The sequence below is a fragment of the Cheilinus undulatus genome, linkage group 4, assembly GCF_018320785.1.
Source record: "Cheilinus undulatus linkage group 4, ASM1832078v1, whole genome shotgun sequence".
In the NCBI taxonomy this organism is placed as follows: domain Eukaryota; kingdom Metazoa; phylum Chordata; class Actinopteri; order Labriformes; family Labridae; genus Cheilinus; species Cheilinus undulatus.
In genome coordinates this window covers 49,480,555-49,506,873 of record NC_054868.1, presented here as the reverse complement: position 1 = coordinate 49,506,873, position 26,319 = coordinate 49,480,555, and the positions used below count along the sequence as shown (strand labels likewise).

The 26,319-nt window shown below is 38.1% G+C and overlaps 1 protein-coding gene across 8 annotated transcripts in view; it reads right to left on the bottom strand.

Moving 5' to 3' along the window:
• Positions 1-25,841, bottom strand: part of LOC121508393 (cytokine receptor common subunit beta-like) — a 41,277-nt gene extending 15,436 nt beyond the window's left edge. The window contains exons 1-9 of one of the 8 annotated variants that reach the window (XM_041785216.1): positions 25,560-25,579; positions 25,336-25,387; positions 23,604-23,863; positions 23,441-23,510; positions 22,901-23,113; positions 22,678-22,780; positions 19,252-19,345; positions 19,012-19,102; positions 18,784-18,920 (exon numbers count right to left, since the gene is read on the bottom strand). In XM_041785216.1, the coding sequence (XP_041641150.1) occupies positions 18,784-18,920; positions 19,012-19,102; positions 19,252-19,345; positions 22,678-22,780; positions 22,901-23,003 (528 nt within the window). In that variant the 5' untranslated portion in view covers positions 23,004-23,113; positions 23,441-23,510; positions 23,604-23,863; positions 25,336-25,387; positions 25,560-25,579. Of the gene's footprint in view, positions 1-1,683; positions 1,806-18,783; positions 18,921-19,011; positions 19,103-19,251; positions 19,346-22,677; positions 22,781-22,900; positions 23,114-23,440; positions 23,511-23,603; positions 23,864-25,325; positions 25,514-25,559 lie in introns of those variants that run through there. The other 7 variants (XM_041785214.1, XM_041785211.1, XM_041785213.1 and 4 more) reach the window with 7 other exon arrangements.
• Between the last annotated feature and the right edge of the window lie 478 nt (positions 25,842-26,319).

The following is a 26,319-nucleotide window of genomic DNA, read 5'->3' as shown; positions in this document are numbered from 1 at the left end:
AATGCTAAGGCTAAAAAAATAGCCCGGCCCACAGGATGTCTCATTGGAGCTAATCCGGCCCCTCACCCTGAATGAGTTTGACACCCCTAATCTAAATTATTCTTAATTTTGTTACCAAACCCAAAGATCCAGAAGGTCTCTTTTTGAAGCAGTTTTTAAGACGGTCACCACCTGTAACTCAGCCATTCTCAACCTTGGGGTCCCAACCCCAACTGGGGTCGTGAGGTGATTTCTGGGGGCCGCCAAATCATTCTTGAAAAACATAAATGCACATACTTAATATTAAATTACATAATTTTAGACAGGGAGTTGTGTTAGTTGTTTACTGATTCATTATTTGTCAAAAATTCATTGTCTCGACTGAGTTTGTACGATCTGATCTGTGCATGGGAGATTCTGTTCAGTGACACACAGTGGAAAAAAAGAAACAAAGAGAAAGAAAAAAAACTCACGCATTGTTGCCTTAGCCGCAGCTGCAGCAAGTTTGCTAGCTACCTGATGAAAAATGAAGCGATAGGCTTCACAGAAAAAGTGTTCCAGCTCAGACCTGGGTCAGCAGCAGCAGAAGAGGTCTCAAGGTAAGTCACCAGAAAGCCTAACAGCAACTCCACCACCTGAGAAACGTAAGGCTCTGGGGCTGACACCAGCTGATATCACCGTTTCGAGTTCCGTAATTATCAGCCCCACTTTTTGAAATATGGCTTTTCATGCATGAGCAGAAACAACACGGAATACCTGCAGTGTGTTTTCATGTTAACAAGCTCTCAGCAACAGAAATGTTTAAAAAATTTCTCCCCACTGTGTTTTCTTAAGGCTTTAATTAGTATGCGTTAATGTTGTTTTCTTTAATTTAAAAGAAAAATAAAGTTTGCATTATTTGTATACATGTTAATTGGCTCAACTACCAGCAATATGATGTGATGTAGCGACCATTGTTGGTCTGTTGGTCACGTTAAAGAGTTATTGTGATGCTGCTACATGTTTCTTAATAAATCCAAAAGCAATTTGCCAAAAAATATTATTGTGCCTTTGGGCAAGATCTGTGTCTCAATAAGAAACTGATAGCTTAAGCTTCTAGACGTCTTATCTTTGCATCATCATTTTCAAGATTAACCATTTTTATCCCCTTTTATTCCCTAAAACCAATGTGTAAATTTTATTTTATTTACATTATCACATGCATTCCTTAAGTTCTATCTGAAGGACAGCCAGTCCATATTGTCCTCCTTTTGATACATCCATAACTGTTATCCACAATCCAATTCATAGTTGCTTCTTATTTTACTTTTTTACAAGCAAAAGACCGCCACAATCACACCGAGCGCTTCTGTTGTAGAGTGAATGACACTCTTTGGCCCGCCCCCGACAACCTGTGAACAACTCGCATGCAGTCATGGAGACGATGGTGATGTCAGCATACAGTGAGCGGTCAGGATCATTCTTGTAGTGTGGCCAGGCTGTCGGCCAAGGCAGGACAAGATTTAGTAGCATAGTCTGGCATGGTGCCATCGTGATCGACCTAAAAAACTGTGTAGTCTAAACCGGCATTAAAAGAAAGCCAATGGAAACAACGGAAACCACAGACCATTTTGTAACAATTCTCACGGGTCTGACTCACTTCAAAAGGAAATGTTGTAATCCATCACTGGCACTGTTTAATCAGAAGTTTGAATCAGAACTCACCCGTCCACTGTCGCTTTATCTTCCCTTGTTGTGTCCCATCCATTCAAATGACCCAGCAGTTCTCCCCATGTCTGTTTACCCGTTCTCAATGTGATCGTAACTCATGTCTCTTCACAGGCCAGATGTGGGTTTGAAAGACGCGCAGAGGAAAGAGAAAAAAAACATGGTTGTTGTGGTTCCCCTCACGTAAGCACTGCTTAATGTCGAGAAGTGTGAAAAGAGGGTAAACCACCTTTCTCACTTAGTTTTTCCTCTGTTCTTCTCAGATGAAACAGAATTGGAAACGTGTGTTTTAAAGCCTTATTGTCTTCTATCACATGTTGACAGATAACAAAAGCATGATTCTTTAAGCCTGTTCTAAGTGTAATTTTCATTTTCCTAGTGAAATGAAATAAGAACACTGATACCAGCTTTACATAGAGCTCAACAGTGTGGATCCAAAATAAAAATCTCATTCCTTTTCTCCATTGTGGATCTATTATAGTCCTCATGTCATAGTCATCAAAGTTAGACTTACCCTGTCCTGAGTGTGAGAACAATGTTGTAACAGCCTCCACTCTTCTTGGAAGCTTTCCACAAGATTTTCGAGTGTTTTTGTTGGAATTTGTGCCCATTTATTTAGAGGTCAGGCTCTGATGTTGGATGAGAAGGGCTGGCTCACAATATCTGTTCTTCTTCCTAAAGGTGCTTGATGGGGTTGAGGTCAGGGCTCTGCGTGGGCCAGTCCAGTTCTTCAACACTGAACTCATCAAACCATGTCTTTATAGTCTTTGCTTTGTGCTCAGGGGCACAGTCATGTTGGAATAGAAAAGGGCCTTCCCTGAACCAAACTCTGGAAAACAGCACAAACCAGTATCCCTCCTCCATCGAACTTCACAGCTGGCTAAATGGAGTCAGGCAGGTAATGTAACCTTGCACCTTAGCATTAATCCTGCTCTCTGATTTTACAAAGTCTTCTGCTTCATAGCTAAGTTGCTGTTGTTCCTAAACGCTTCCACTTTCTAATATTATCACGTACAGATGCCATCTAATGGCATCCATCACAGTGACACCCTTGAATTCCCTGAGCTCTTCAGAACGACCCACCTTAGCATGGCTAGGTGTTTGATTTTATACACCTGTGGAAACAGGCCTGATTAAAACACCTGAAGTTAATAATTAACAGGTGTGCCCAAATACTTTTGTCCACATAGTGTATGTGGGTAGTCATATTCTGTGAAGACCGGCGGTCATGGTATCTGGACATCGACAGAATTCCAGGTAAAGCTGGAGAGTAATACAAGGAAAAGCAAGTTATAAACCAAACTTGTGGAAGTGATGGCGAAGGCTGGGTTCACCAGAATGCCAGACCAAATCATTTAAAAACTCCAGAAATGGGAGAAGGAAGAAAGAAAGACTTGAGCAAAAGTGAGCCATTTTGCCGGTGTTGTGTGTACTTACGCCTGAGTAACGTGGGGTAAAGTCCTCACTTTAGTTCCACTTAAACTGGTGTGAACACAGGGTCAGAATGGAACCAGAGTCAGAACCACATCTGTCTGAAAGAACTATGAGTTCCAGAGATCCTGAGGGAAGTTCGATAGGGACAACCATCGCCAATCAGGGCTGTAATTATGGCTATGCTTTAGGCCAGGGGTTCTCAACCTTTTCAGCCTGCGACCCCCAAAATAAAGGTGCCAGAGACCGGGGACCCCCACTGTACCTGAAGATGGTTGAACACAGCCATGCACATTCAAGAATAGTCATGTGGAGACAAGGCCGCCCATTAGGGGGGAAAAAAGGGAGAGCTTTCTGGGGCGCAGCCAAACTGGGGGCCCACAAAATCATGGTCCATTGTAAAGTTAAGCTTTTGTATTTCATATTTAACCTGAATAATAACCACTCTTATCAAATTTTAACTCATTTGTGTAGTAAAAATGTAAAATGTAAAATGTAAAAAAATGTAAATCCTTTCATTCCAAACAGAATTAAAATACATTAAAAACAGCTAAAATGGGTTAATAATGGCAAAATTGGAAGTTGAAAGTAGATGACACAAATAACAAATAACCTAAAAATGGCAAAAATGGGCATATTAAGTGGTAAAAGGGGGTTCAAAAGTGGCTGAAATGGTGTTAAAGTGGCAAAAATAGATGGAAATTTGGTGAAATGAGATGAAAATTGATATAAACTGACAAAAAAGGGTAAGCAGAGGCAGAAATATTTAAAAACTGGCAAAAATGGGCATATAAAATTGTGAAATTTGACTTAAAAAGCAATAAAAGGGGTTTATAGTGGCAAAATTGGTGTAAAGTGGCAACAGTGTTGTAGCAGACAGGTGATTCCTGCTGCACAGCAGAGCAGTGAGAGGGAGGGGGTGTGGTGCAGCAGAGGAGAGTGTGTTAATTGTAGACACCTGTGAGCTGAGTGAGGAGAAGAAGGGAGACAATGGCTTTCTGGAGGATGGGTGAAAGAGAACAGAAGGAGTGCAAATACCAAACAACTAGTATAAAGAAGTGATATATCTGCTAAAAACTGGCAAAGAGAGCACATAGAAAGTCCAGAGTGGGTGAATAATTAGCCTTTTACTTTGGAGCCTTCTAAATATATGAACCGGAAATCCTGGAGCAGTGTGAGATCCTCTGTGGTGGCACTGAAGTCTTCTGGTGGCCGGATTACCCTCCAGTCTTGGATTGTTAACCTCCTCATCTGACTCAGACTCTTCTAACCACAAGTTTACCCCATTACCTTCCCTCCCACACCTATCTTTCACCTTTTATTTCCCATATACCCGACATTCAAACACATACACCATTTTGGTTTTGGCTGAAGAGGCCTTGACCACTGAACATTGGGTTTTGATTTTGTTTGAACTTGGGGAATATTTTATTTGATTTTGCTGAACTTTTGGGGGAGGGGGGACATTTGAATCATGGACTGTTTGCGCTTGGACTGATGAATCTTGAGAAACTGAAATTATTTTGTTTGTGCTGTGAGGCATTTGAATTCTATTGAACTGTTGGGACGATTTGGGTCATTACCTGAGTGAACTGATTTATGTTGTAAATTGATGAAATGCATGAAGAAATTTGCCTTAACTGAAAGAGTTTGGTTATGGTATTGTTATTCATGTCCTTAAAGGTGTTACCCTGAATTTTGGTTAAAAGAAAGACAAAAGAAGCATAACTGATTGTTGGCCTTCATTCCTTATTATATTATATTTAAGGCCTATTTTCTTTAGGCCTTAAATATCTTTTCTCCACCCTGAGATTTTAAATGATAGACTTAATTGTCTGTCTGGCACCCAGTTAAATTAAAATATTATACATATCTCTGGCCTTTAGTTACATTACAGTGTGATTCAAAAATGTTCTTAGTTTTTTTAAGGCACCTGGAGACCCCCTCTCAGTGTCTTGCGACCCCTAATGGGGTTCAGACCCCAACGTTGAGAACCCCAGATTTAGGCTACTGTAAATCTGAGCTTAGAGCTAGAGGTGTCCTGATCAAATACTGATATCGGATATCGGTCCGATATCAGCAAAAAAACGACTATCGGATTATATTGGATTACGTCTAAAATCTCCGATTTAAGCACCCCGATACAAGCAGTCCATTCCAGACTCCGCTCCAGCACTTCTATCCAGCAGCGCCGCAGGATCCAGCATGTAGAGCAACAACAGCGTGCTTGAGTGCTAACCGGTGCTAACCGCTAACACAGTAGCAAGGAGTAGGAGTGATGTCGGCCGTGTTGCAGTATTTTTCGTTAAAGTCAGATAAAGACGTTGCAGCTGGGTGCAAAACTTGTCATGCACAAATTCCCCGTGGTGGCAAAGAACCGGGGAAGTTTAATACGACCAACCTCATCGGGCATTTGAAGAAGCATCACAAAAAATGAGGATTTTCACAAAACCACGAAGAAACAACAAGGCTCTGGCTCCTTCAGACAACAGACGCTATCCGAAACATTTGGAAAACGTGATAAACTCCCACGGGACGGCAAAAAGGCATTAGCTATAACAGAAAAGATCGAGGACGAGCCCCCGTCAGTGGTGAGTAATGTCGGGATTGAACCTCAAGCCTATTTTTAACCAGTGGGTTACATAAATTTTGACCTTAAACATAAGCATATTCTACAATTGAATAGAATACATCAAACATAAATTAGACAAGCCTGAAAAATGACCTCAATAAATCCAATAAAAACAAATCATACTTTTAAAGTGCAAAATAACAAATTAAGTTCACCTCGGTTATTTTTTACTGCCAGTATATGGTGGGAACAACTGAGGGCAGGGAAAAAAAACACAATATTGTCTATTGTCCAACAGGCTTGTCTAATTTATTTTTGATTTATTCTACTGTAGAATGTGCTTATGTTTAAGGTCAAAATTTATGTTACCCATTGGTTAATAATAAATGGGTCAGTTTTTCTTGTACCTACTGTTGCTGACTTGTTCTCTGAGTAATATCACTTGATCAAGCCTTTTCTAACATTCCATACTACAAAATAAGTAATAAAAGTATGTATGATTCGTGCTGATATCGTATCGGCCGATATCGGTATCGGCCAGTACTCAAGGCTGGAATATCGGTATCGTATCGGAAGTGAAAAAATCTGATCAGGACATCCCTACTTAGAAAAGAATACTGGTAGCCCAGGATAACGATACTACACCGACATCTTGGTGCTTCCAAAGTAAAACAAAGAAGAAAATTAAGTAACTTTCAACAAGCATTGTAAAATTACTGGGTTTTAAGCACTTTCATGTTTGACCTGTAGAATTTAAAACTATAAACACCAAACTGTTAGCCTAGCTTAGCATAAAGACTGAAAACCAGTGGAAAGTTTGCCAAGAAGCCCAAAAAGCACCTCCAAATAACCAGCTCAAATAACTGAACATTAGACCTGAAAACACTTCATATCTCAGCTACAGACAGTGTTTGACACAGCGAATGTTAGCCTAGCTTAGAATTACCACTGGAAACTTGTGGAAATGGTTAGCATAGCTCCATCAAAATTTGAAGAAAAAATGCCAAGAATGCACCTTTAAATACCTGGTCTATAAGGAGATAGTTTGTCATGTGATCTGTACCATAAATTATGAGGCTAGAAACAGAAAAATGCAGATTAGCTGAGAGAAACAGTTAGCATGACTCTACCAAAGGAAGGAAAAAAAAATTTAAAAGCTTAAAAAATGACAACAATGGGTGATATAAGTTGTTTCTAATATCAAAAGTTATCTCAGGAACCACTACCAACAGTAAAGTTTTCCTCTTAACATAATATTTCGTCTGTAAGAGCTGGACTGAGGTCATAGCCCTCTTTCTGTGAAAAGTGCAAAGTTCAAACCGAGCCTTTAAGAGTCAGAGTCAGTTTCCGTTTTAAGTTTGTTTCCTTTAAAGTTAGTCCAGATTTCCTCTGTGTTTCCCCATATGAAAATCCATTCACATCATTTTTTATCCACTTCCTCGAAAGTCCAGCAAAACCCGTGGTGTAATGGTCATGCTTTCTGTGTGTGACTTCACAAGAATCAAACCATATGCTGAGTAAAACTGTTGTAGTGATTTGCTGCTCTCTAGTGGACATTTTGTACCTAACACGTTGATCTGAGTTGTTTGATAATCTGCATAAACCACGCCCCTATTTCTCTATAAAAGGACATCCGTTTGATGCATCAAAACGAAATCGGCGAGAAGGTTTGAAGTTGCGAGGGATAGCCCCAAAAATTAGAGGAAGGAATTTAACAATGGCGGAAATTGAAGTTATCGTGTCAGTGGTGGAGGCAAGGAAAACGACACTTTTTCGAAGTGTTTCCACTGGAGTCTTGATGATAAAAAGAATACCTGATTCAAAATACCACCTGAGGTCTGCAGCGTGGCTCAGGTGAAGAAAAAGTGGTTTGATATCAAGGTGGATTCAAAGAAAAGGATTTCGAGCCAGAGAGGAGGAAGGAAAGAAGGAAACCGGAGGAGAACTCCACAGAGTGAGCCATTGGCTGCAATAATTAGAAACTCATCCATCTCTGGCATATGTCAATGGAACGAGGGTGAAAGTGATGACATTCATCCGTCAGGTTACCTGTAATTATTTATTTGTTTATATTTGGAATTCTTAATCTCTTGCAAATGAGTGAAGTCAATCAGAAAAAAACAACTTTATTTAACTGAAATTGCCAATGCTGACTGCAACAATCAGTTAATCTGTAGGCCCAGATGATGGTGGCGTGTCAGAGTCAAAGTTGTTTTATTTCACTTAAATGCTCTTTTTTTTGTTTTTGGTAAATGAAGTGTTAAATTGAAGATTCAAGATTTTAAGTATATGAACAATGGAAAAGTGTCCATTTCATGGTTATTTAGTACATTTGATCAACTCATTAGCTAATTCCTGGTTTTAATGAGTATCTTTAATCCCTTTATGAATTAATGTAGTGTCAATACACTGTGCATCTTGGGTTAAAGATATGTGTTTAAAGTTTCTGAAAGCTAATCCTTCATTATTTGTGCGTACGCATGGTCTGAGGAGGTTCTAAATTTATTCGCAGAGTAAGAACAAATTAAAGTAAGAACATATTGATGAATCACAGATTTGTGTGTCAAACGTTCGTACGCACAAATTTGTGTGTACGCACTGTTTGTGAATGAGGTCCAATGTTCACATCAAACTTTAGCTGGGAATCAAACATAGCTCTTAAATACTTGTGTGAGTCAACAATCTCAATATCCTTACCATGAATAAAGCTGGCTTTAGGTTTAACACAGTTTCTCTTAAAATCAACAATAAGCTCTTTTGTTTTTGACACATTTTTAAGGTCAAAGAAATTTTCATTACATCGGTCGATAAAAGCAGGAAGGGCGCTACCATGGTCTGACTCTGAACCTTGAAGAAGGGATAAAAGTGCTGTATCATCAGAGAATTTGACCAGGTAGCTACCATCTTTACAAGACCTGCAGCTGTCTGTGTAGAGAATAACAAAGAGGAGACAGAACACAGCCCTGAGGAGAGCCTGTGTTAGACACCAGGACATCAGACATGACTCCATCAACAAAGACCTGCTGTTTCCTATCAGTTAAAAAGTTCACAATCAACAATAAAAACTGATCAGGCAGCTTAAAAAAAAGTGGAAAGGCGGTCATTTAGAATATGTTGTTGCATCTTGTTAAAAGCTGAAGAAAAGTCAGCAAATAAGAGTCTAGCATGTGACTTTGGCTTCTCTAAATGCTTAAAATTTTTTATCTAGAATCAAGACTTTTGCATCCTCCAGTCCTTTACCAGCTTGATAGGCAAACTGTAAAGGGTCAAGATTTCCAAACACCAAGGACACAAGTTCATCGTTTAAAATTCTCTCAAAGGTTTTTGTTACCAACAATGTTAAAGCAACAGGTCTAAAGTCACTCAGTTCTTTCGGATTTTTGGATTTAGGAACAGGGATTAGAAATCTTCCAGGGATTTTCCGTATTACAGGAAACTGGCAATGATCAGCACACATCTGAAAAAGTGGAGAGAAAACTCCACTGAGCTGGTCAGCACGGTAACGAAGAGTGCGACCACAGATAGAATCAGGACCAGCTGCCTTCCTAATATTAGTTTTCTTCAATAATGCTGTCACCTGATCCTGAAATATTACAAAACCACATTGAGGTACAAGAGAGTCTTTCAACATGGTAGGATTGTGAGCGGAGTCAGACCTTTCAAACCGAGAGAAAAAGAGATTAAAAGTGTTTGACAACTCAGCATCAATGACTCCATTAATGCTGATGTGCTGCTTTTTCTCATCAGCATTCTTATTAATAGAAGCCATTGTCTTCATACCTTGCCAGGCTGCTCTAATGTCACCAGTGCTCAACTACATTTCTATTTTATTTTTATAATTAATTTTGGCCCTGGCTATTTCTCTCCTCACCTCTCTGGAGACAGCCTTTTTCTCAAGAGGATTTCCTGTGTAAAAAGTCCATTTCTTTTTTCTTTTGTTATTATTATTATTATTATTAATAATAATAAAAATAATCATTGTTAATTATTACTACAATATTTTTGATATTTTTTATTTTCATTTTAATCAAAATAATAAGTAAATAAGTCAAAATCCTGAGAGAGAAATTTATAGTAAGTTCATTTTGAGATTGGAAGCTCCATGCTAGCTTCTAACAAATTTTTATTACTTAAAACCTTCCAAAATTAAACAACCTCAACCAAGAAAAATAAATTTAATTTATTTTAAAAAATATAATTTTTTTTTTCAGCTTTGTTCTTCAACTGTGAGATGTTCTAACGGTAAGTTTCACTCTCTGCTCCCCTCCTGTGGCCAAAGCCAGGGACTGCAACCACATAAATCAGGATGGCAGCATCAATATAAACCAAGCAGCAACCTCCAGTCCTGAAAAATGAAGCCAATGCGGAAGGGCAAAAAATTGCAATATTGCGAGTGTCCACTTGAAGCTGGCTGCTGGAATACCGGAAGTCCCGCCTGGACACTTGTTAAACAGCCGGTTTTGATACTAGAAATAAACTGGTTTACAGCCTGGTTCAAAATACCAAACGTGTCTCATTAACTAATGTCTTTATATGCTCTCACCGTACGGGGGGTGAATTTTTTTGTATAACAATCGTTTAGATTATATTTATGAAAAACCTCACTGCAGACTGATTGGCGCGCATTTGATTGAACTATACATGCTAAGCTAAAAACAACGGCTATAAAAATCCAGAAAAATTAAATAAAAACACTTCCCAGATTTTTTCTGTACGTAAATGGATGGACAACACTGTAGCATTGTTTGATATTGACCAGGGTATGACGTACTTCTGTATACTGGAAACCAGCTAAACCGGGCCAAGCACACACAGTAACGTCTGATTGGCAGTCATACTGCAGACGGCTGGTGTCACAAAGGGTTTGTCCAGCCCTTTTTACAGTCTATGATAGAAACCTTAAAGCAGATAATACTTTCACTGAAATTTTACACAAGAGGTAATTAAATACATTTAGTAGTAAGGTGGAATTCAAATAGGAAAAGAAAAGAAATCAAATCCCACCATAAATAAGAATGTTATCGTCTACTGAGAAGAGCACTGTTTAGCTGAACATCTTATGCATGTGAGAAACCCAAAACAAAGGAAAATTTGAACAATGTACAGGTCGTAAGAAAAAACCAGGAACCTACAGACCAAAGAATTTGTTAACATTATGAACTGGGAAAAACTGAAGATGAAATCCACTTTCTCCTTATTTACCTACTGTATGAAGCTGTAAGAAATAAATTTTGGAGCCAAATTATAGCAGCAGGATCACATGAAGAAATAATGTGACTATGTCTAGCAGAAGAATCTCATCATATACAACTAGCTGCACGTTTTGTTTCTGACTATCAAGACATTAGAGAGATTAATAAGTTTAATAAGTCTAAAACTTTGTGTTTTTTAGTATTTTATTATTATCAGTATTATTATTGTCAGTTTCATTATTAGCATTTTTTTTTATGTACTCTGATTTGGCAACAAAGGTGTCCACCATTCATGCCATTAACCCATTAAAGCTTGAAAACACAAATTATAGCCAGAAAATTTTTGTTTTTTGGAGCTGAAATGTTCATTTAACTTTCTACTGAAATTCAAAAAATCCAAATTTCCATAAAGTTTGATACTTTAGGTGTTTTCTGGTAACTGATAATCCACTTGAGGGCATTTTTATCATTTATCAGATTGTATTCAGAGGGTTTTTTTGTAATTTATTTATCATATTGATCAGATGGAGGTATCATAAAAGTATGTATCAAAATGATACAACAGGCTTTGAGGGGTTAAAGCATATTTTGAACTTTGAACTTGAACTTTGAACATCAGGGCCCCATTATATTAGTTACATGAGACTTCTGATTACCTAAATCAGTTGACTAATATTGCACTGAGTATATGTTTCTATTTTCATCAGCTCTGTGAGAGTGTCACTCTCTCTTTCTCTCTCTCTCTCTCTCTGTCCTCTGCACCCAAAGAAGGAGAGCGGATAGGGATAAATTGTGCAGACGGGCTCCACCTCTGTGAAGATCAATGTAACACACATCCGGAACTCGTCTCTCTTTTTGGCCCTGCTGTGGTGTGAGAAAGAGGCTCAGCTGATAATTTACCTTGCACCAGATCTTTGGAATAAAGTTTGAATCTGGAACTGAACTTCATCCTCTCTTGTCCTTCTGTCCAACAAAGAACTGACGCTATATCTAACATATGTATGTGCAAGAAGAATACATGTGTGTGAGAGATGAATATATGTATGTTGGAGAAGAATATATGCGTGTGAGAGAAGAATGTATGTATGTGAAAGGTCCAGAATGAATTATGTCTTGCACGGCCCCTCATACGGATCAGACAGCGGCAACCGTAGTGCGCATGTGCTTTTTCAGAAACTGTTGTTTTTCCTGTGTACACAGAGTCAGGCTGTTTTGAAAACCATTCACTCTGGAGCCCAATTCCAAATTGTTCCTTTTTCAGGCACCCAAAACACCAAATATCCATCCATCCATCCCAGTCCAGATGAGACATAAATCCCTCCAGCGAGTCCTTAACCTTGCAAAGCAGATGGATACGCCAGTTTTCATGTTTCTCACTGGCAATCCATCTTGCAAAGCTCCCGTCTGAACCCGGTTAGAAAGTGACAGGACCAATCAGCAACAAGGGGCAGTACTTTCGGGTGTGCCAGAATGCAAGCAGCAACAAGAGGCCGGTGCACTTATGGCGGAAGAGCTTAGCATGGATGCTGTTAAGCGCCAGTTTTATCAGAACTTAATGACATTTCTTCATTAAAAGAAGAACAAAGAACAGCATTGAGTTTGTTTTCTTTTCAAAAAGGACAAAAACCATATACTGACATGTTTACAGTCACCATAGTTCGTGTTATGCAGTTTCATATGGAGTTTATTCCTCGGTAGCTGCACAGCGCACGTCACGTGTTTTGTTGCTCTTTATTATTGTTGTTATTATATTATTATTACTGTTGCAATGTTGCTCTGACGTGATTTTTCATCTGCCAAGTCACTGTTCATGGTGTTAAAAGGTACGCTGATGAAAAATCAGATTTCAAACATGAGTGTTTGAAACTTTAAGTGTCTTCCTTTGGGGAATTGAAAATATGGTCACCCTATTCTAGCAGCTGGAAGTTGGTCAGTCTACTTTGCTTTGTAGTTTACTGAGACCTACAGTATAATCGGATAAAAGGAGCATAAAAGACATCCTTAACTCTTCAATAACATGCTTTTACTTACTTTATTTAACAGATCAGTACAAAAATATCCCACAGAGCAATATAACAAGTATTCTACAGTAAGCACAACAGAATTACACAATGAGGTGATATGATTTATTGCATGAGTTTATTGATATGAATTGTAGGTTATCTGATGTGTCAACAGAGCTAAAATGTAGAATTTAGACCAGAAAAATCAGTTAAAGCAGTTATTCATAACTGTGCATGATCATAAATAAGTGCATGCTATAACACAACCGTCATTGTTAATATATTTTTGTACATCTGTTCTGCTGGTGTGGATGTGAAAATAATAATTCCACCAGAGGTCGCTGTTTCACACGACCGACACAACTCCTACATTGTAGCTCGGTATACCTGCACCCACAAAAACAAAACAAAAATGATGCCCTTTAGGTAGCAAAACTTCTCCACACCAGCTTAAAACAAGTCAAACATGTTTTTTTTTAACATTTGTTCAGAGATTCTTTATTTTCATAAAATAAACATAAAATATGTCAAACGAATTTTTGATTAAAAGATGTTCAACATATTGTCTGAAAATGTATTTCATATAATGTCATGTTTAAAAACACAGTGATAGAAAAGAGATGTAAACAGTTAAGGCAAAGGTCACAGCTGATTTGGGTTTTACATAACATTGCAATTAAAAAAAGAAACTAAGTTAAAGAAAATATTGCAGTAGCCAAGAGGATGCACATCCAAACATCTGTTACATCAAGCCCTGTTCATATGTAAGTAAATTCCTTGGATAGAACCATGGAGTGGTTTAAGCAGACTGGATGTCAGAGACAGATCATAGAACACTCATTACAACCATCCGAGACTTGAGACTTGACTTGGACTCGTTACCAAAGACTTAAGATTTGATTTGGATTCGTGACCAAAGACTTGATACTTGGCTTGGACTCGTGACAGAAGACTTGAGACTTGATTTGGATTTGTGACCAAAGACTCGATACTTGACTTGGACTTGCAAAAAATGACTTGTGTACATCTCTGGTTACAGTTCATGAGGATTGTTTTCTTGGGGATAGCGCCACGAGGAGGGGTTTACCTTTTTCTAGACTTAAATTGACTTTTGACAGATCTCCCAGTAGGCACAGTGAAGGAGACAGAGGGATGAGGCAGCCCAAAAAACTGGTGAGTGAGGTGGTGATTTCAGCCCAAAAGTGTTGTACAGGTGTGCAGTGCCAGAGGGCGTGAAGGTAGGTGTCTTGTGCGTTTTGGGAGCAGCGTGTTCAAGTGTCAGATTATGCTAAACCCACTTTAAACATCCTGTGACCTGTGAAGTGAACTCTGTGGATGATCTTGCATTGTATTAGCCAAATGTTGTTATTGTTACTCATGTAGAAGATGTCTTTGAAAATTTGGTTCCAGAAGTCAGCATTGGGAGTGATGACCAGGTCTTGTTCCCATTTTTGTGATGGTAGTGATGGTGTTGCATCTGAATAAGTGATGGTTTTATATATTTTGGATAGTGTTTTTGTTGTAGAGTTAAATTTGATTAAATTTGTAGCTGGGGGAGGTAAATCTAGATTGATGCATGTAATGTTATTTTTGATTTAAGAGCTGATTTAAGTTGTAGATATTGAAGAAATTGATTCCTCCAATGCTGAACTTTTGGACCAAATCAGGGAATGGCAGAATGGTGTTGTTAGTGAAAATGTGTCCCAAGTGACTGATGCCTTTTTGAATCCATGAGAGAAAGCTGACTGGTTTCTTATTGATGAGAAAGTCCAGGTTATTCCAAATTGGGGTGTATTGTGATGGAATGAGAGTGGAGTTTGAGATTTCATGAAATTTGCAAACTTGCACTGACTTGCTACATGCTCGGAAAGAAATTATTTGTTCAAATTATTCGCAGTCTACTTTATGAACCATTTTGTAATCAGGTTTTTTAAGTCAGGTTTTTCACTTTTAACTTTTGGTATCCTAACCCTTCCCTTAACCCTAACTCTAACCAGAATTTTAATTGGATTTTATTTAGTACGTTTTAGCATGAACTGTATTTCTATCCTTGCAGAGGCAGCACCTCGCAGTAGTGGTCTGTGAGGGGGCGCCTGAGAGATTTGGTCTGCAGCCAGACTGTCAGGTGGGTGTAAGTGGGGTTTGAGAGGCCAGAATTGGTTGAGTCGTAGCAGCCTTGAACTCTAATGTTCTCCAGCAGTACTGCCATTGGCCTGTAGGGGGGCGACAGGATCCACAGGGGAGGCAACCTTCAGTAGATTGAGGAGGGTGAAGGTCGGGCTCAGATGGTTCTGGTGGAAGAAAAGAAGAGCCAAAAGGTGAAAGAGAGAGAGGACAATTGTTACAAATACAGAAGGAAGTAAGGGCATGACTAGACCACTTAGATAGTAATGTCAGAGCTAAGCAATGATGTGCACGAACGTAAAGGTACCAGAAAAAACGGTAGACAGAAATAAGAAAACTTTAAGGTAAAAATAATTAAATAATAGCATTCATGGGTCGAAATTGGCCTAAATGTGTGAGAAGTGGCAAAAGTTGGCAAGAAAAGTGGTGAAAAGGGGTTGTATAGTGGCAAAAAATGGGTTAAAACGGGCACAATTAGTAAAAAAGTGGCAAAAATTAGTTACTACAATGCAAGGAAGGGGCAAAACTGGATAGGAAAAAATATGAAGAGGAAAAAAAGGTGCAAAATGTATCAAAAATGGGTTAAAACTGACAAAAATGTGGCATAAATGGCCAGAAAAACTAGTAAAGAGCAGTCAAAAAGTGGCTAAATGGGTCAAAATTTGATAAAATGTGGTGAAAAGATGCATAAATGAGAAACTCTGGGGAAGAAGATTGCCAAAATGGTTCTGAACAATCAGTCATTGTAGGAGAACGAGGCAGTAGAGTTAAGTTGTACTGTGAGCTTTTTAGCAATGGCTGCCTTCAGTGTAGCTGTAAGCTCATATTATGTAGCTTTAGTATAGTGTCAGTTTTTACCAGAACTGGACCACATTTCTTTATCAAATTATTTTCATGATGAAAAAGATGTTTTTGCCCTTCTGCTGAGCTGTTTCGGCAGGAGTTTGCAATTGTTATGGTTGAGGTTGACTTGTTCTGTAATCTGGTGTAAGCAATGGCTGCCACCACGGTAGCAATTAGCTCGGATGTAGCTGTAAATAAGCATCAGTTTGATCCCCTTCCTCAGCCACATTTCTTTATTGAAACAAGAGCAAAGACCCACACTGAAAGCTTCTCATAACAGAGACAATGTTTTCACGTTTTCCACTAGACATGAACTTTAGCCACCGACATGATTTGCCCTTCAATATGGTAGCACTAGCCTAGCTCAAGTTAGCACTGGAGCCACGTATGTCTGCTACCTCATTTTGTCTTGTCTCTCTAATTGGCACAGAATGGATATGACAGAGTTTAAAAGCCTAGAATAACCAAACAAATTTCTGTTACATTTCACATAAATGCAGATTAAGTTTAAAGTAGTTAATGGTTGTTTAAATGTTTTTGAAAACTGTTAACAGTTTAGCTGTGCTAGATTTTGCTGCAGCACCTGCAGTTTTTGATGGCCCAAACTTTATCATTTCTCTTCACTGATCTAAACACAGAAAGAATAATTAAAGTGTTTTTAAACTCTTTAAATGTTTCTCTTTAAATTTCACTATAATACAAAGCCTAAAAGAAAAAAAAGAAAGTTCAAGAAAAGCTGAATGGGAAATAATTTGCTCATGATTTTAGATTTTTTTTTTTTTTGTATTACAAGTAAGTTAAACATGTGCTCACCAGATGGTTTTGTTTTGATTTAAATATATGACAGCCAGGACAGCAGTGATCACTACTGCGCATACAGCACTGCCAAAGATAACTGCAGAATGATCTGGAAACACAGGACAGATCAGGGTACATCAGTGAAGAGGTACAAAAATGTTTAATCTGTAACAAAGAAAGTTGGGTTTTATCTTAGAAACTTATACGAGGTAAAAACGATGTTAGTTAGAAGTTATATAAGCTCATTTCCAATGATAAATATTAAAGACAAACTTTCTTTTAAAGATGTTTCTATACCTGCTACATTTACCTGTAGTTGGTTTTGTTCGTCTAACAGGTGACACCAGTGATTCAGGAACGCTCCAGTCGCTCCATACTGAATGGAGATTTTTTCCAATTCCCATCACTCGAACCCGGAACTCGTACTTCTCGTCTCGTATCAACCAATCAGCTTGCAGCTTTGTTTCACAGTCCCATTTGCACTTCCTTATCAGATTTTGACTTTTCTGCTGAAAGGCACCCTGGGGAATAAAAAAAAAGGTGGGGGTCACATTCAGGACTTTTCTTCTTTACTGAATTTCCTGAAACCAAACACAACTCTGAAAGTCCACAGGGTCAGGAGGAAAAATGGTGATCCACAATTAAACGATGATGTGATTTACAACTCTAAAAAGGTCGGGACATTGTGTAAACTAGACTCCTTAGACCCATATTTAACTGAAAAAAACCCCCCACAAAGACAAGATATTTAATTTATATAGATATTTTCAGGTGCAGACATTGGAATTTGACACTACAGCATTCACGATACTACCGCATAGGCAGATAGCCCAACTGTTAACAAAAAACATTCCTCACTGTGCAATCATAAAGAATAGTGCAGCACAATTAATCACAATCACAATGTCAGGCTGTGCAATTGCATAATTGCATAAAATGCTTAAAAATTATTTTTGTATGAGGTAGTGCTTGAAAATTTTACAAAAATGCCTGCAGAAAGGTCTCTTAAGTTTACAATCGCGATACTGTTTCATTTTATAGGAGTACCTTTATTTTCTGAAAATGAAAAACTTTAATTTTTTGAAAGCATAAAGGTATTTTGAAAGCAGTCCTTTAAAAAAATCGGGTTTGTTTTGTAATCTACTTGATATTTGCATGTTTTGAATTTTATGTTGTACAGCATCTCTGTGACCCCAAACGGCTAGCTTCAAGAGGAAACACAAGTAAGAGGCTGCGATTTATGGATCAAAAGTTACTTAACTTTTGATAAACTGTGTCACTTGTCATGTTCGACAGCGGTGGTCTGGAAGGCATTTTAACGATCACATTCAGAGAAAAACTGTCCTGCAGCCACCGTTCTTTGCTGCTGCAGTGGGTCCTTTGGTTCTTCTACGCTGCTCTAAACACAGTAGCTTGTGCATGCAGTGTTTGCTGGCAGCGAAGAAGAATTGATTTCCATTTTTTAATGCTAACATTTAGCATTGCCAAACTAAGTAAAATATAAAGTTGAACCAAACAGTACCGGATTGGTGCATAAACTTGTGTACTCACTGATACCAATACCTGCATTTTAAGCAGTATCGAACATATTACCAATGCTGGTATCAGAATCAGAACAACTTTACCATCTTCAGTCCAAAACATCCTCAGAAAATTCAGAGAATCTGGAGAAGTCTCTGCATTTAAGTGGCCAGGCTGAAAATCATCATTAAATGTCTGTGACCTTTGATTTCTGCATTAAAAACCTGCATAATTCTGTTAAAGAATCTACAAAGTCCTCTCAGAACACAACAATCAGTTATAACAATAAGTTGTTGCATCTTCAAATGTTAGTTAAGGCTCCACCATGCAAAGATAAAGTCATATATCAACAACATCCAGAAGCACCACAAGTGAGCCGTGGACTGACAGGTTCAGACTTCAAAGACGATGCAACTACTATACTCCGATGGCCTCCACAGTCACCACATCTCAATCCAATAGATGTTATGTTTCCAAAACCTTGTTGACACTTTTCCAGGAAGAATTAAGGCAGTTCTGAAGGCAAAAAGGGGTCCAACCTGGTACTAGCAAGGTGTACCTAATAAAGTGGCCAGCGAGTGTATATGAAAATAGAGAAGCAATGCATACACACCTCCCATGACTGATCCTTGTGTTTCCACTGCAGCTGGAAGCTGTGCAAACGGATTCTGCTTTTTCTCTTGTTGCCAGGAGGGAACCAGGACACGGTGCTGGAGTTGATTTTTGGTCTTTGTGGAGGATCCAGCTTTACTGCAGTGCCGCACACACAGTTTGATTGAGGTCACACTTAACAGCTCAGAAGGTAAGTTTAAAGTAGGATTGACAATTTGTAGGTACTCACTGTGACAAGCTGGTCTGTGGGAAATACTGGAGACCAAACCCCTCCCTGGGTTACAGATAAGATTGATGGGCACCACAATGAAGCTCTGAAACTGAGAGAATATCAAGGAAAGATGAGAAAAGATTAAATAAAACAAGATACAGTTCACTGTATGGGTTTTATCAGGATGGTTCTGTTTGGATATCAAGTTGCTGATTTTGGGTTAAAAGCCAGGCTACAGCTACTGAGATTTTTACTCACAACTGCTTCATCTTCGAACATCATGGTGCACTTCCTTGGTCCTGGTTTTGAGATGTCCACAGGCTTCAGGTCACAGGAGGAGCTGAAATAAAAACTACAGAAGACAACATTTTTATGTGGTTAATGATACACAAGTGCAATACCAGATATGAGGCAAGTATTGATTTAAAAAATATGTTTTCTTTAACAGAGATTGAGGTGTCTTTTTTTAATGATGATTGAGTGTGTCTATCTGGTCTGTTGAATATGTTTCTGAGAGTGTAGTTTGAATTTTCTTTGTAGTTTATTGCTGGGAGGGCATGTGCAATTTCATTGTATTTATGCAATGACAATAAAGGTTTCTATCTATCTTTGCCTTAGAAATAAAAAAAAGCTGCTGTCCTGCTTAGATCACTTTGAGTTTGGCAATTTAAAATAGTTAATATAAGACTAGAATCAATGCAACCAAAAAGCCAAGCAACAGCAGACTTTTCCCTCACTTAGCTGTAGAGCCTATATCAGACACCACTCACACTACCAAAGTCAGGGGTATATAACCAAGGGGAGGTTGTTTTTATATCCATAAACCACAACATTACAGTTCTACACAGATAAAGACAAAGCAAAACATGGTCTCAAATGGGTGGGAATCCTGGCTCGATATTGTCTATGTACAAAATATTTTCACACAGCTTAAGAAAGGAGGGGATTTCTGAGTCATCCTCTATCTTGGGTCAAGCTGTTACAAACTGCCTGTTTAGCACCAGCTTGCTGGACAGTTGGATGAAAACTGTCTAACAGTGGTGGAAGTATCAATACCAAAGTGTATCAATATTTACAAAGTACTCTTTTGATATCAGTTACTATAACAAAGTACTGACACCAAATAACTACTTTAAAAAAGTCTTGCCTCCACTTCTAGCTGAGTGCTTCCCTGCCTCTCTCCTCCAGACTGTGGGTCTGTTCGAAAAGTCCATTTTGCTTAGGAAGGTTCCTAACTGAGTGAAACGACCCAGAAGTATTTCAGTGTCGGCCATGATAAGGACTGTTCAAATTCTCCAGCTGAAAAGGAAAGGAACTTCATTATTTCCTTTATTATCTCCTTTAGCCTAGGAAACACTGGACCATCCTTTACCAAAGCATAGATGAAAAATGACCCACAATGCTTTGCGTAAACTTCATTTAAAGTGACGTACCTGTTGACCGCTCATCAGAACAAGTGAATAACTTGACTGTAACTTTACTAGCTCCAATTTAAACCGTAAAATTCAGTCAAACTTAAAATCCACCTGATAAACGGAAGGCAGTAGGGAACAGAGAAATATTACAGACATGAAAACTTTGTCATTTAACTTATAACGATTTCATTTCTTCTCATTTCCATTTTATCCAAATAGTAAACCGATCAGTCAGTATTTTAAACTGTATTTGTTTTGCTGTTTTGAAATATTAAAGTAAATGTGGTAAGTTTGTAAATCACAATTAATTAAAGCGATAAAGTTGGCATGTTGCTTTATTGTGAATATTATATCTATCATCATAACTACACAGGGAAGACGCAGTTTATAGAGCTTTTCACAGAATGAGCTGAAAGGAAGACAGAACCAGTAGACTCTGTAATAAAATTAACAGAGATGAGAGAATTAAAGAAAATGGATAGGTAGGGAATAAAACGAAACTATTTAATATCGTTGTGAAATAAAAGGACTTGAATATTATTCATCTAATCGTATTGACTAAGCAGAGAGCTCAGATTAAGAGAAAAGTTTCTGCTGTTCTAGACGTTCACAGTCACAGTTCCTCTTCCTGAAGAGACTTTAGGGTATAAAAATCTTAATGAGCTCATATCTCTGATGTTTTAGCGTTTCATTCGCAGCACATAGCAACACAGAGAACGCACCGATTGGTAGATGCGAATTTTGTAGTCCATCAACGTTAAATTGTAGTTTTTACACACATAACACACGTCATGTCCGGGAAAGTGCAGTCAGATTTCTTAATCACCCCAGTTCTCCTTTCCTATCCTCTTACTCCCACCTTTCCTTAACCCTGTCACATTTTTGTCGGGGTTAAGGAAAAGTGAATAGGAAAGGACTTAGGAGGTAATCTTTTGGACTTTTCAAACGGACCCTGAGTTGCCTTCACTGCTTGTTCCGGTCACATGACTTTGTAGACCAATCAGACATGTCTACCCTACCGTACCATGTGACTTTGGGGACCAATCATACACAAGTATCAAATCTCAGCAGCTTCATTTGCATGTATATGAACTCGGCCATCCTTCTCACTCAATGTGGCCTCCATGTCAATATCAAAATTTTAAGAAAATGTAACAAAAAGGACTCTGAGGCCAAATGTGATTTTGATTTTGAACCTGCATTGCTGCCATTCTTGGCCAGGTCCTCCTTGAAAAAGCGATCTTTGATCTCAATGGGGCTAGCATGGTTTAATGAAGGTTAAATAAAAATAAATAAATAAAAACGTAAATACCACAAAATATATGTAGCTCAAACTTTAGAAACATAAAAAGATAAATATTTCTATGAAAACCTTTGATGACGTGTATTTCTTAAATTCTCTAATTCACTCTTTCTGCATTTTAAAAAAAATAATTTGTAGATATTTTTCTTTTATTTTTCATCTATTTTATTTTTATCTACTTACACAAACTTTTTAATTAAATTAAATTTTATAAATTGAAATCAATTTAAATATTAGTTTTTAAGTTACATTTAATTGAAGCAAATAAATGTCTCAATGATGTGGATACATCATTTTATTTGCCTGAAATGTGTACCTTTTTTTTAAAGATTTAGTTTTAGGCCATTTTACACCTTTATTGGTTAGAGGAAGGACAGTGGATAGACTTGGAAACAGGGAAGAGACGTGGTAAAGAGCTACAGGCCGGATTTGAACCCCGGCTGCACATGGGTAGCGCCTTAAACCACTTGGCCATCTGCACACCCAGAAATGTGTTTCTTTTAAAAGACTGATAGTCCAATATTTTAGTCTTTCTTCAAAAATATCGGTATCAGTAAAATTACATGAAAATGATCGGTATTGTATTAAATCTTAATATATTGGTATCACTAATCCCTACTGTTTAACAGGTATGGGGAGGAATTTCAAAATAAAGCCAAAGCTTAAGACTTTCGATTTGACTGGATATTTGATCAACCATTTATAAAATGAATACATTATTAAATAGTTTCAATTTTGCTCACTTTTACCATATTTAAGTTCTATAAGCCCTGACTTTATATCACTGCAATGATTCAACAGAGCCAAAGCTTAAGTGTATTCAGTACTGAAATAATCTGGTAAGTGCAGCCAACATATTCGTTTCATTTGTCTGAAACTTAATGTTATTTTAGCACACGGTAAATGCCCACTTGCTTCTACTCAGTGAACAAATTCATCAAGATTTAACTGTGTGTGCATCCTTACTCAGGTCCTTTTCTGGCGTATATCGTGCACATTTGGTCAGACTCGTTCATGCTGTTCCACTCACAGGTGAGGGTGTTATTGTAGTTATTATAGCAGGACAGATCTGTGAGAAATAACACAAGCCAGGTCATTTTAAAAGCTTTGATACTGTAGTGATCTTGTGTAACTGTAAACTGATTGTGCAAGATGATAAAAGAGCATAAATTAACAAAACATCACCCACTTTTATCAGGCTGGCTGGGACATGGCTCCTCCTGTTTGACGACACAGGCATGAATCAGTAGGAGAGGAAGAATTAGCAGAATGGTTTTCTTATTTCTCTCCATTTATCCTGGCGTTGATCGTCCTTGTTTTGGTTTTCAAAACAGGTCTACTCAGGTTGAGGTGGGTTTTTCGTGGAGAGTTACAAACTCGTGGCTTCTGTTTTGTTTTTGTTCTGTGAGATAAATGATAAAGATAGATAATAAAGACGTTCACAGCTGTGTGTTTCTCTGTGTCTTTAAATAAAAGTCATGATACGACAAAAAAAAGAGGTGCGAAACCACCAGGAAATGGAAAAAAACAAATGGAAAGTTTCAGATTCTGCCTCAGAGTAGTTCCCTTCACATGCACTGTTAAAACATCTGTTAGATCTATTCAGCAGTGTGTGATAAACCACTGGATTAACCCAAGAATATCCAGGGATAATCCAGCTGTTCTCAACAGGTTGGTCAGAACCAGAAAGGAGGTGGAAAAACTGGAGAAAGTAAACAGAGTAAAACACCTCTGCATCAATCTGGGGCAGCTGTTGAGATGGTCTCAAGTGTTGAGTACCCAGGGGTGCTGATCACTGTCTGCCTCACATGGATCAAAACAAAGACAGCGTCTTAAAGCGATGTTTCCGTACACTGAAAATTCTTATAAACAGACCTCTGTAGTTTTCATACCTTGACAGTTTCGGCTGCACACTGCTGCCTTCCTCAGAAGTGTCACGTGATGTTGCAGTGACGCGTCTGGCCAGCTGATTTATACAGATTTCTTTGGCTCTGTCTTCCTACTTGGAGCAGTAGGATGGAGGAGGAGGCAACATCCTACTGTATTTGATGGTACATGATTATGGTGATTTTGGACCTGTCCCCTGAGCTGTCTAAGTTTTTTAAAGGAGCAGTGGTGGACTCATTCTGGCTTCAGGGAGACGCTGATGTGTCTGAAACATGTTTAGTGAAAGTGAAAAAAAGCATATGATTAATTTTAATAAAAAAGATTAGTGCTGTAATTGTGGATTGTAATTAATTGCGATCAATCTTGACAGCCCTACTTTAAAGCAGGCTTTTATTTATGTTTTTTTCTGTCCAAAACCTGAGACATAACTTGGATAAGATTACTGCACATTGTGGAACTGAAAAAATGGTGAAATTGATGATAAACTGTTCTGGTTCAGACATCCTTGCATCAACCTTGTCAAAATTTGAGCATGCTAAATGTAGCATTACACTCAAAGTCTAGAGTCATAGAGCCACAGAGCGACTGTAGACTTTTGTTGTTCTGCAGAAGAGCATTATGGACACCATGTGGCCTTTTAAATTTTTTCTTTACATTTTTCCCTTCATTTGACTTCCAGAGCTGTATGAACAATAAAAGTGCATGTAGAGCAGAATGAAACTATCTGGGTGTCATAAATCACGGTCTAATGTTACAGAAACTACACCTTAGAAGAAGCCACTGTAAGCAGTGGTAGATGAGGTACCTACACAGTGTTATTACTGGTAGGATGTCATTATCAGATTTGCGTGTTTGAATGAGAGCTGGCTGAAGAAGTGAACATTTTTCAACCCTTCAAGCTCTAAGCTATTTTTAACTGCTTTGTCTCTCCTGGACTTCATGTCTTAAAAAGCTTGTAAAACATCAAGCCTGTGGTGCACAGTCAAGCTGTAAACATGCAAAAAGGAGAGCTGTACCGCGTGCCCTTGTTGTGTGGTAAACTCCAGGTAAAAGCCAGCTGCTCTTGAAGAATGGCTCTTTAAATTGTCGAAAAAAGTGAGATGCCACCATGGCAATCTTCAGGCATTCTCGCTCAAGTCAAGGATAGGTTAAAAAGCCTTTAATGGTTCAGGGCATATCTAATAAAAAATAAAATCACAAAGAAAGCCGACCAGTTGTGACCACACAGGGTCTGCATCAGGGCATGAACAAGACAGACACATGTGAGGTCCATTTAAAGGAATCAAGTGATCTGAGGGCTGAACCAACACCAGCCTGGAGGTGCAATGCTAAAGAGATTCTCAGAATGAATATATAACCCCAATAATTTGTGGGGAAAAAAGCTAATGACAATACCAATGAAGAGTTATAAAAGAGAGTGACAAAAAAAAAAAGAAAAAGAAAATATGCTGTACATGTTAGATATCTACAAATGCAAAATATAAGCTAAATTAATCGAATGGTGCAGGACATAAAATATATATGTATATACATGCACACATACATACATACATATACATATGAGTAACCTATACAACTACACACATATATATAGAACACAGACATAGTGTTTGACACAGCGAGTGTTAGCCTAGCTTTGGAAACCTGTGGAAATGGTTAGCATGGATCTACCAAAATTTGAAGAAAACAAAACAAAACAAACAAACAAAAAAAAGCCAAGAATGCACCTTTAAATACCTGGTCTATAAGGAGATTGTTTGTCATCTGATCCGTAAAATAATTTTTGAAGCTAGAAACAGAAAACTGCAGCTTAGCAAACTGAGAGAAACAGTTAGTATGACTCTACCAAAGAAAGAAAACATACTTTAAAGGCTTTAAAAATGACAATGGGTGATATAAGTTTTTTCTGATATCAAATGTTATCTCAGGAACCACTGCCAACAGTAAAGTTTTCCTCTTACCATAATATCTCCTCTGTAAGAGCTGGACTGAGTTCATAGCCCTCTTTCTGTGTGAAAATGCAAAATTCAAACCGAGCCTTTAAGAGTCAGCAGGCTGAGTCAGTTTCTGTTTTGTTTCTTTAAAAGTTAGTCCAGATTTCCTGTTTGTGTTTCCCTATTTGAAAATCCTTCTACAGAATTTTGTGTCCACTTCCTAAAAAAGTCTAGCAAAAGCCATGGTGAAAAAGTCATGCTTTCTGTGTGACTTCACAAGAACCAAACCATGTGCTATGAGTAAAACTGTTGTGGTGATTTGCTGCCCTCTAGTGGACGTTTTGTACCTAACATGTTGACTTGTGTTTTGTAATATGGATGTAAATTTAACACCTAAATGAACAAAACTTCAGAGTTTTTGCATGCATTCATTACTTGCAGTGTATAATCTTTCTCTGTACAACCATTTCAACACAGTGGCAGATCTCATGTTCACAGCAAGATAAGAGCTATAATGTCTGTAACAGATAACCAGTGTGTCAGTACAGGCCATGATGAGACGGTTACTCCCTCACAGAGGAAGAGAAGACAGAAGGAAAGTAGTCGACTCATTTTCTTTAGAAATAACTTGACTCCAAATATGCCCATTTCAGTTCCAGTGAAGTGTTAGACATGGATTCTGCATCTTTCACTTCCTTTTCAGTTCAAGCTGACTCTTTTATTTCCTTCTTTTTTCTTCTTTCACCTTGTCAGAAAAGTTATGAAAGTTACTTAATTTTGCAGAAGT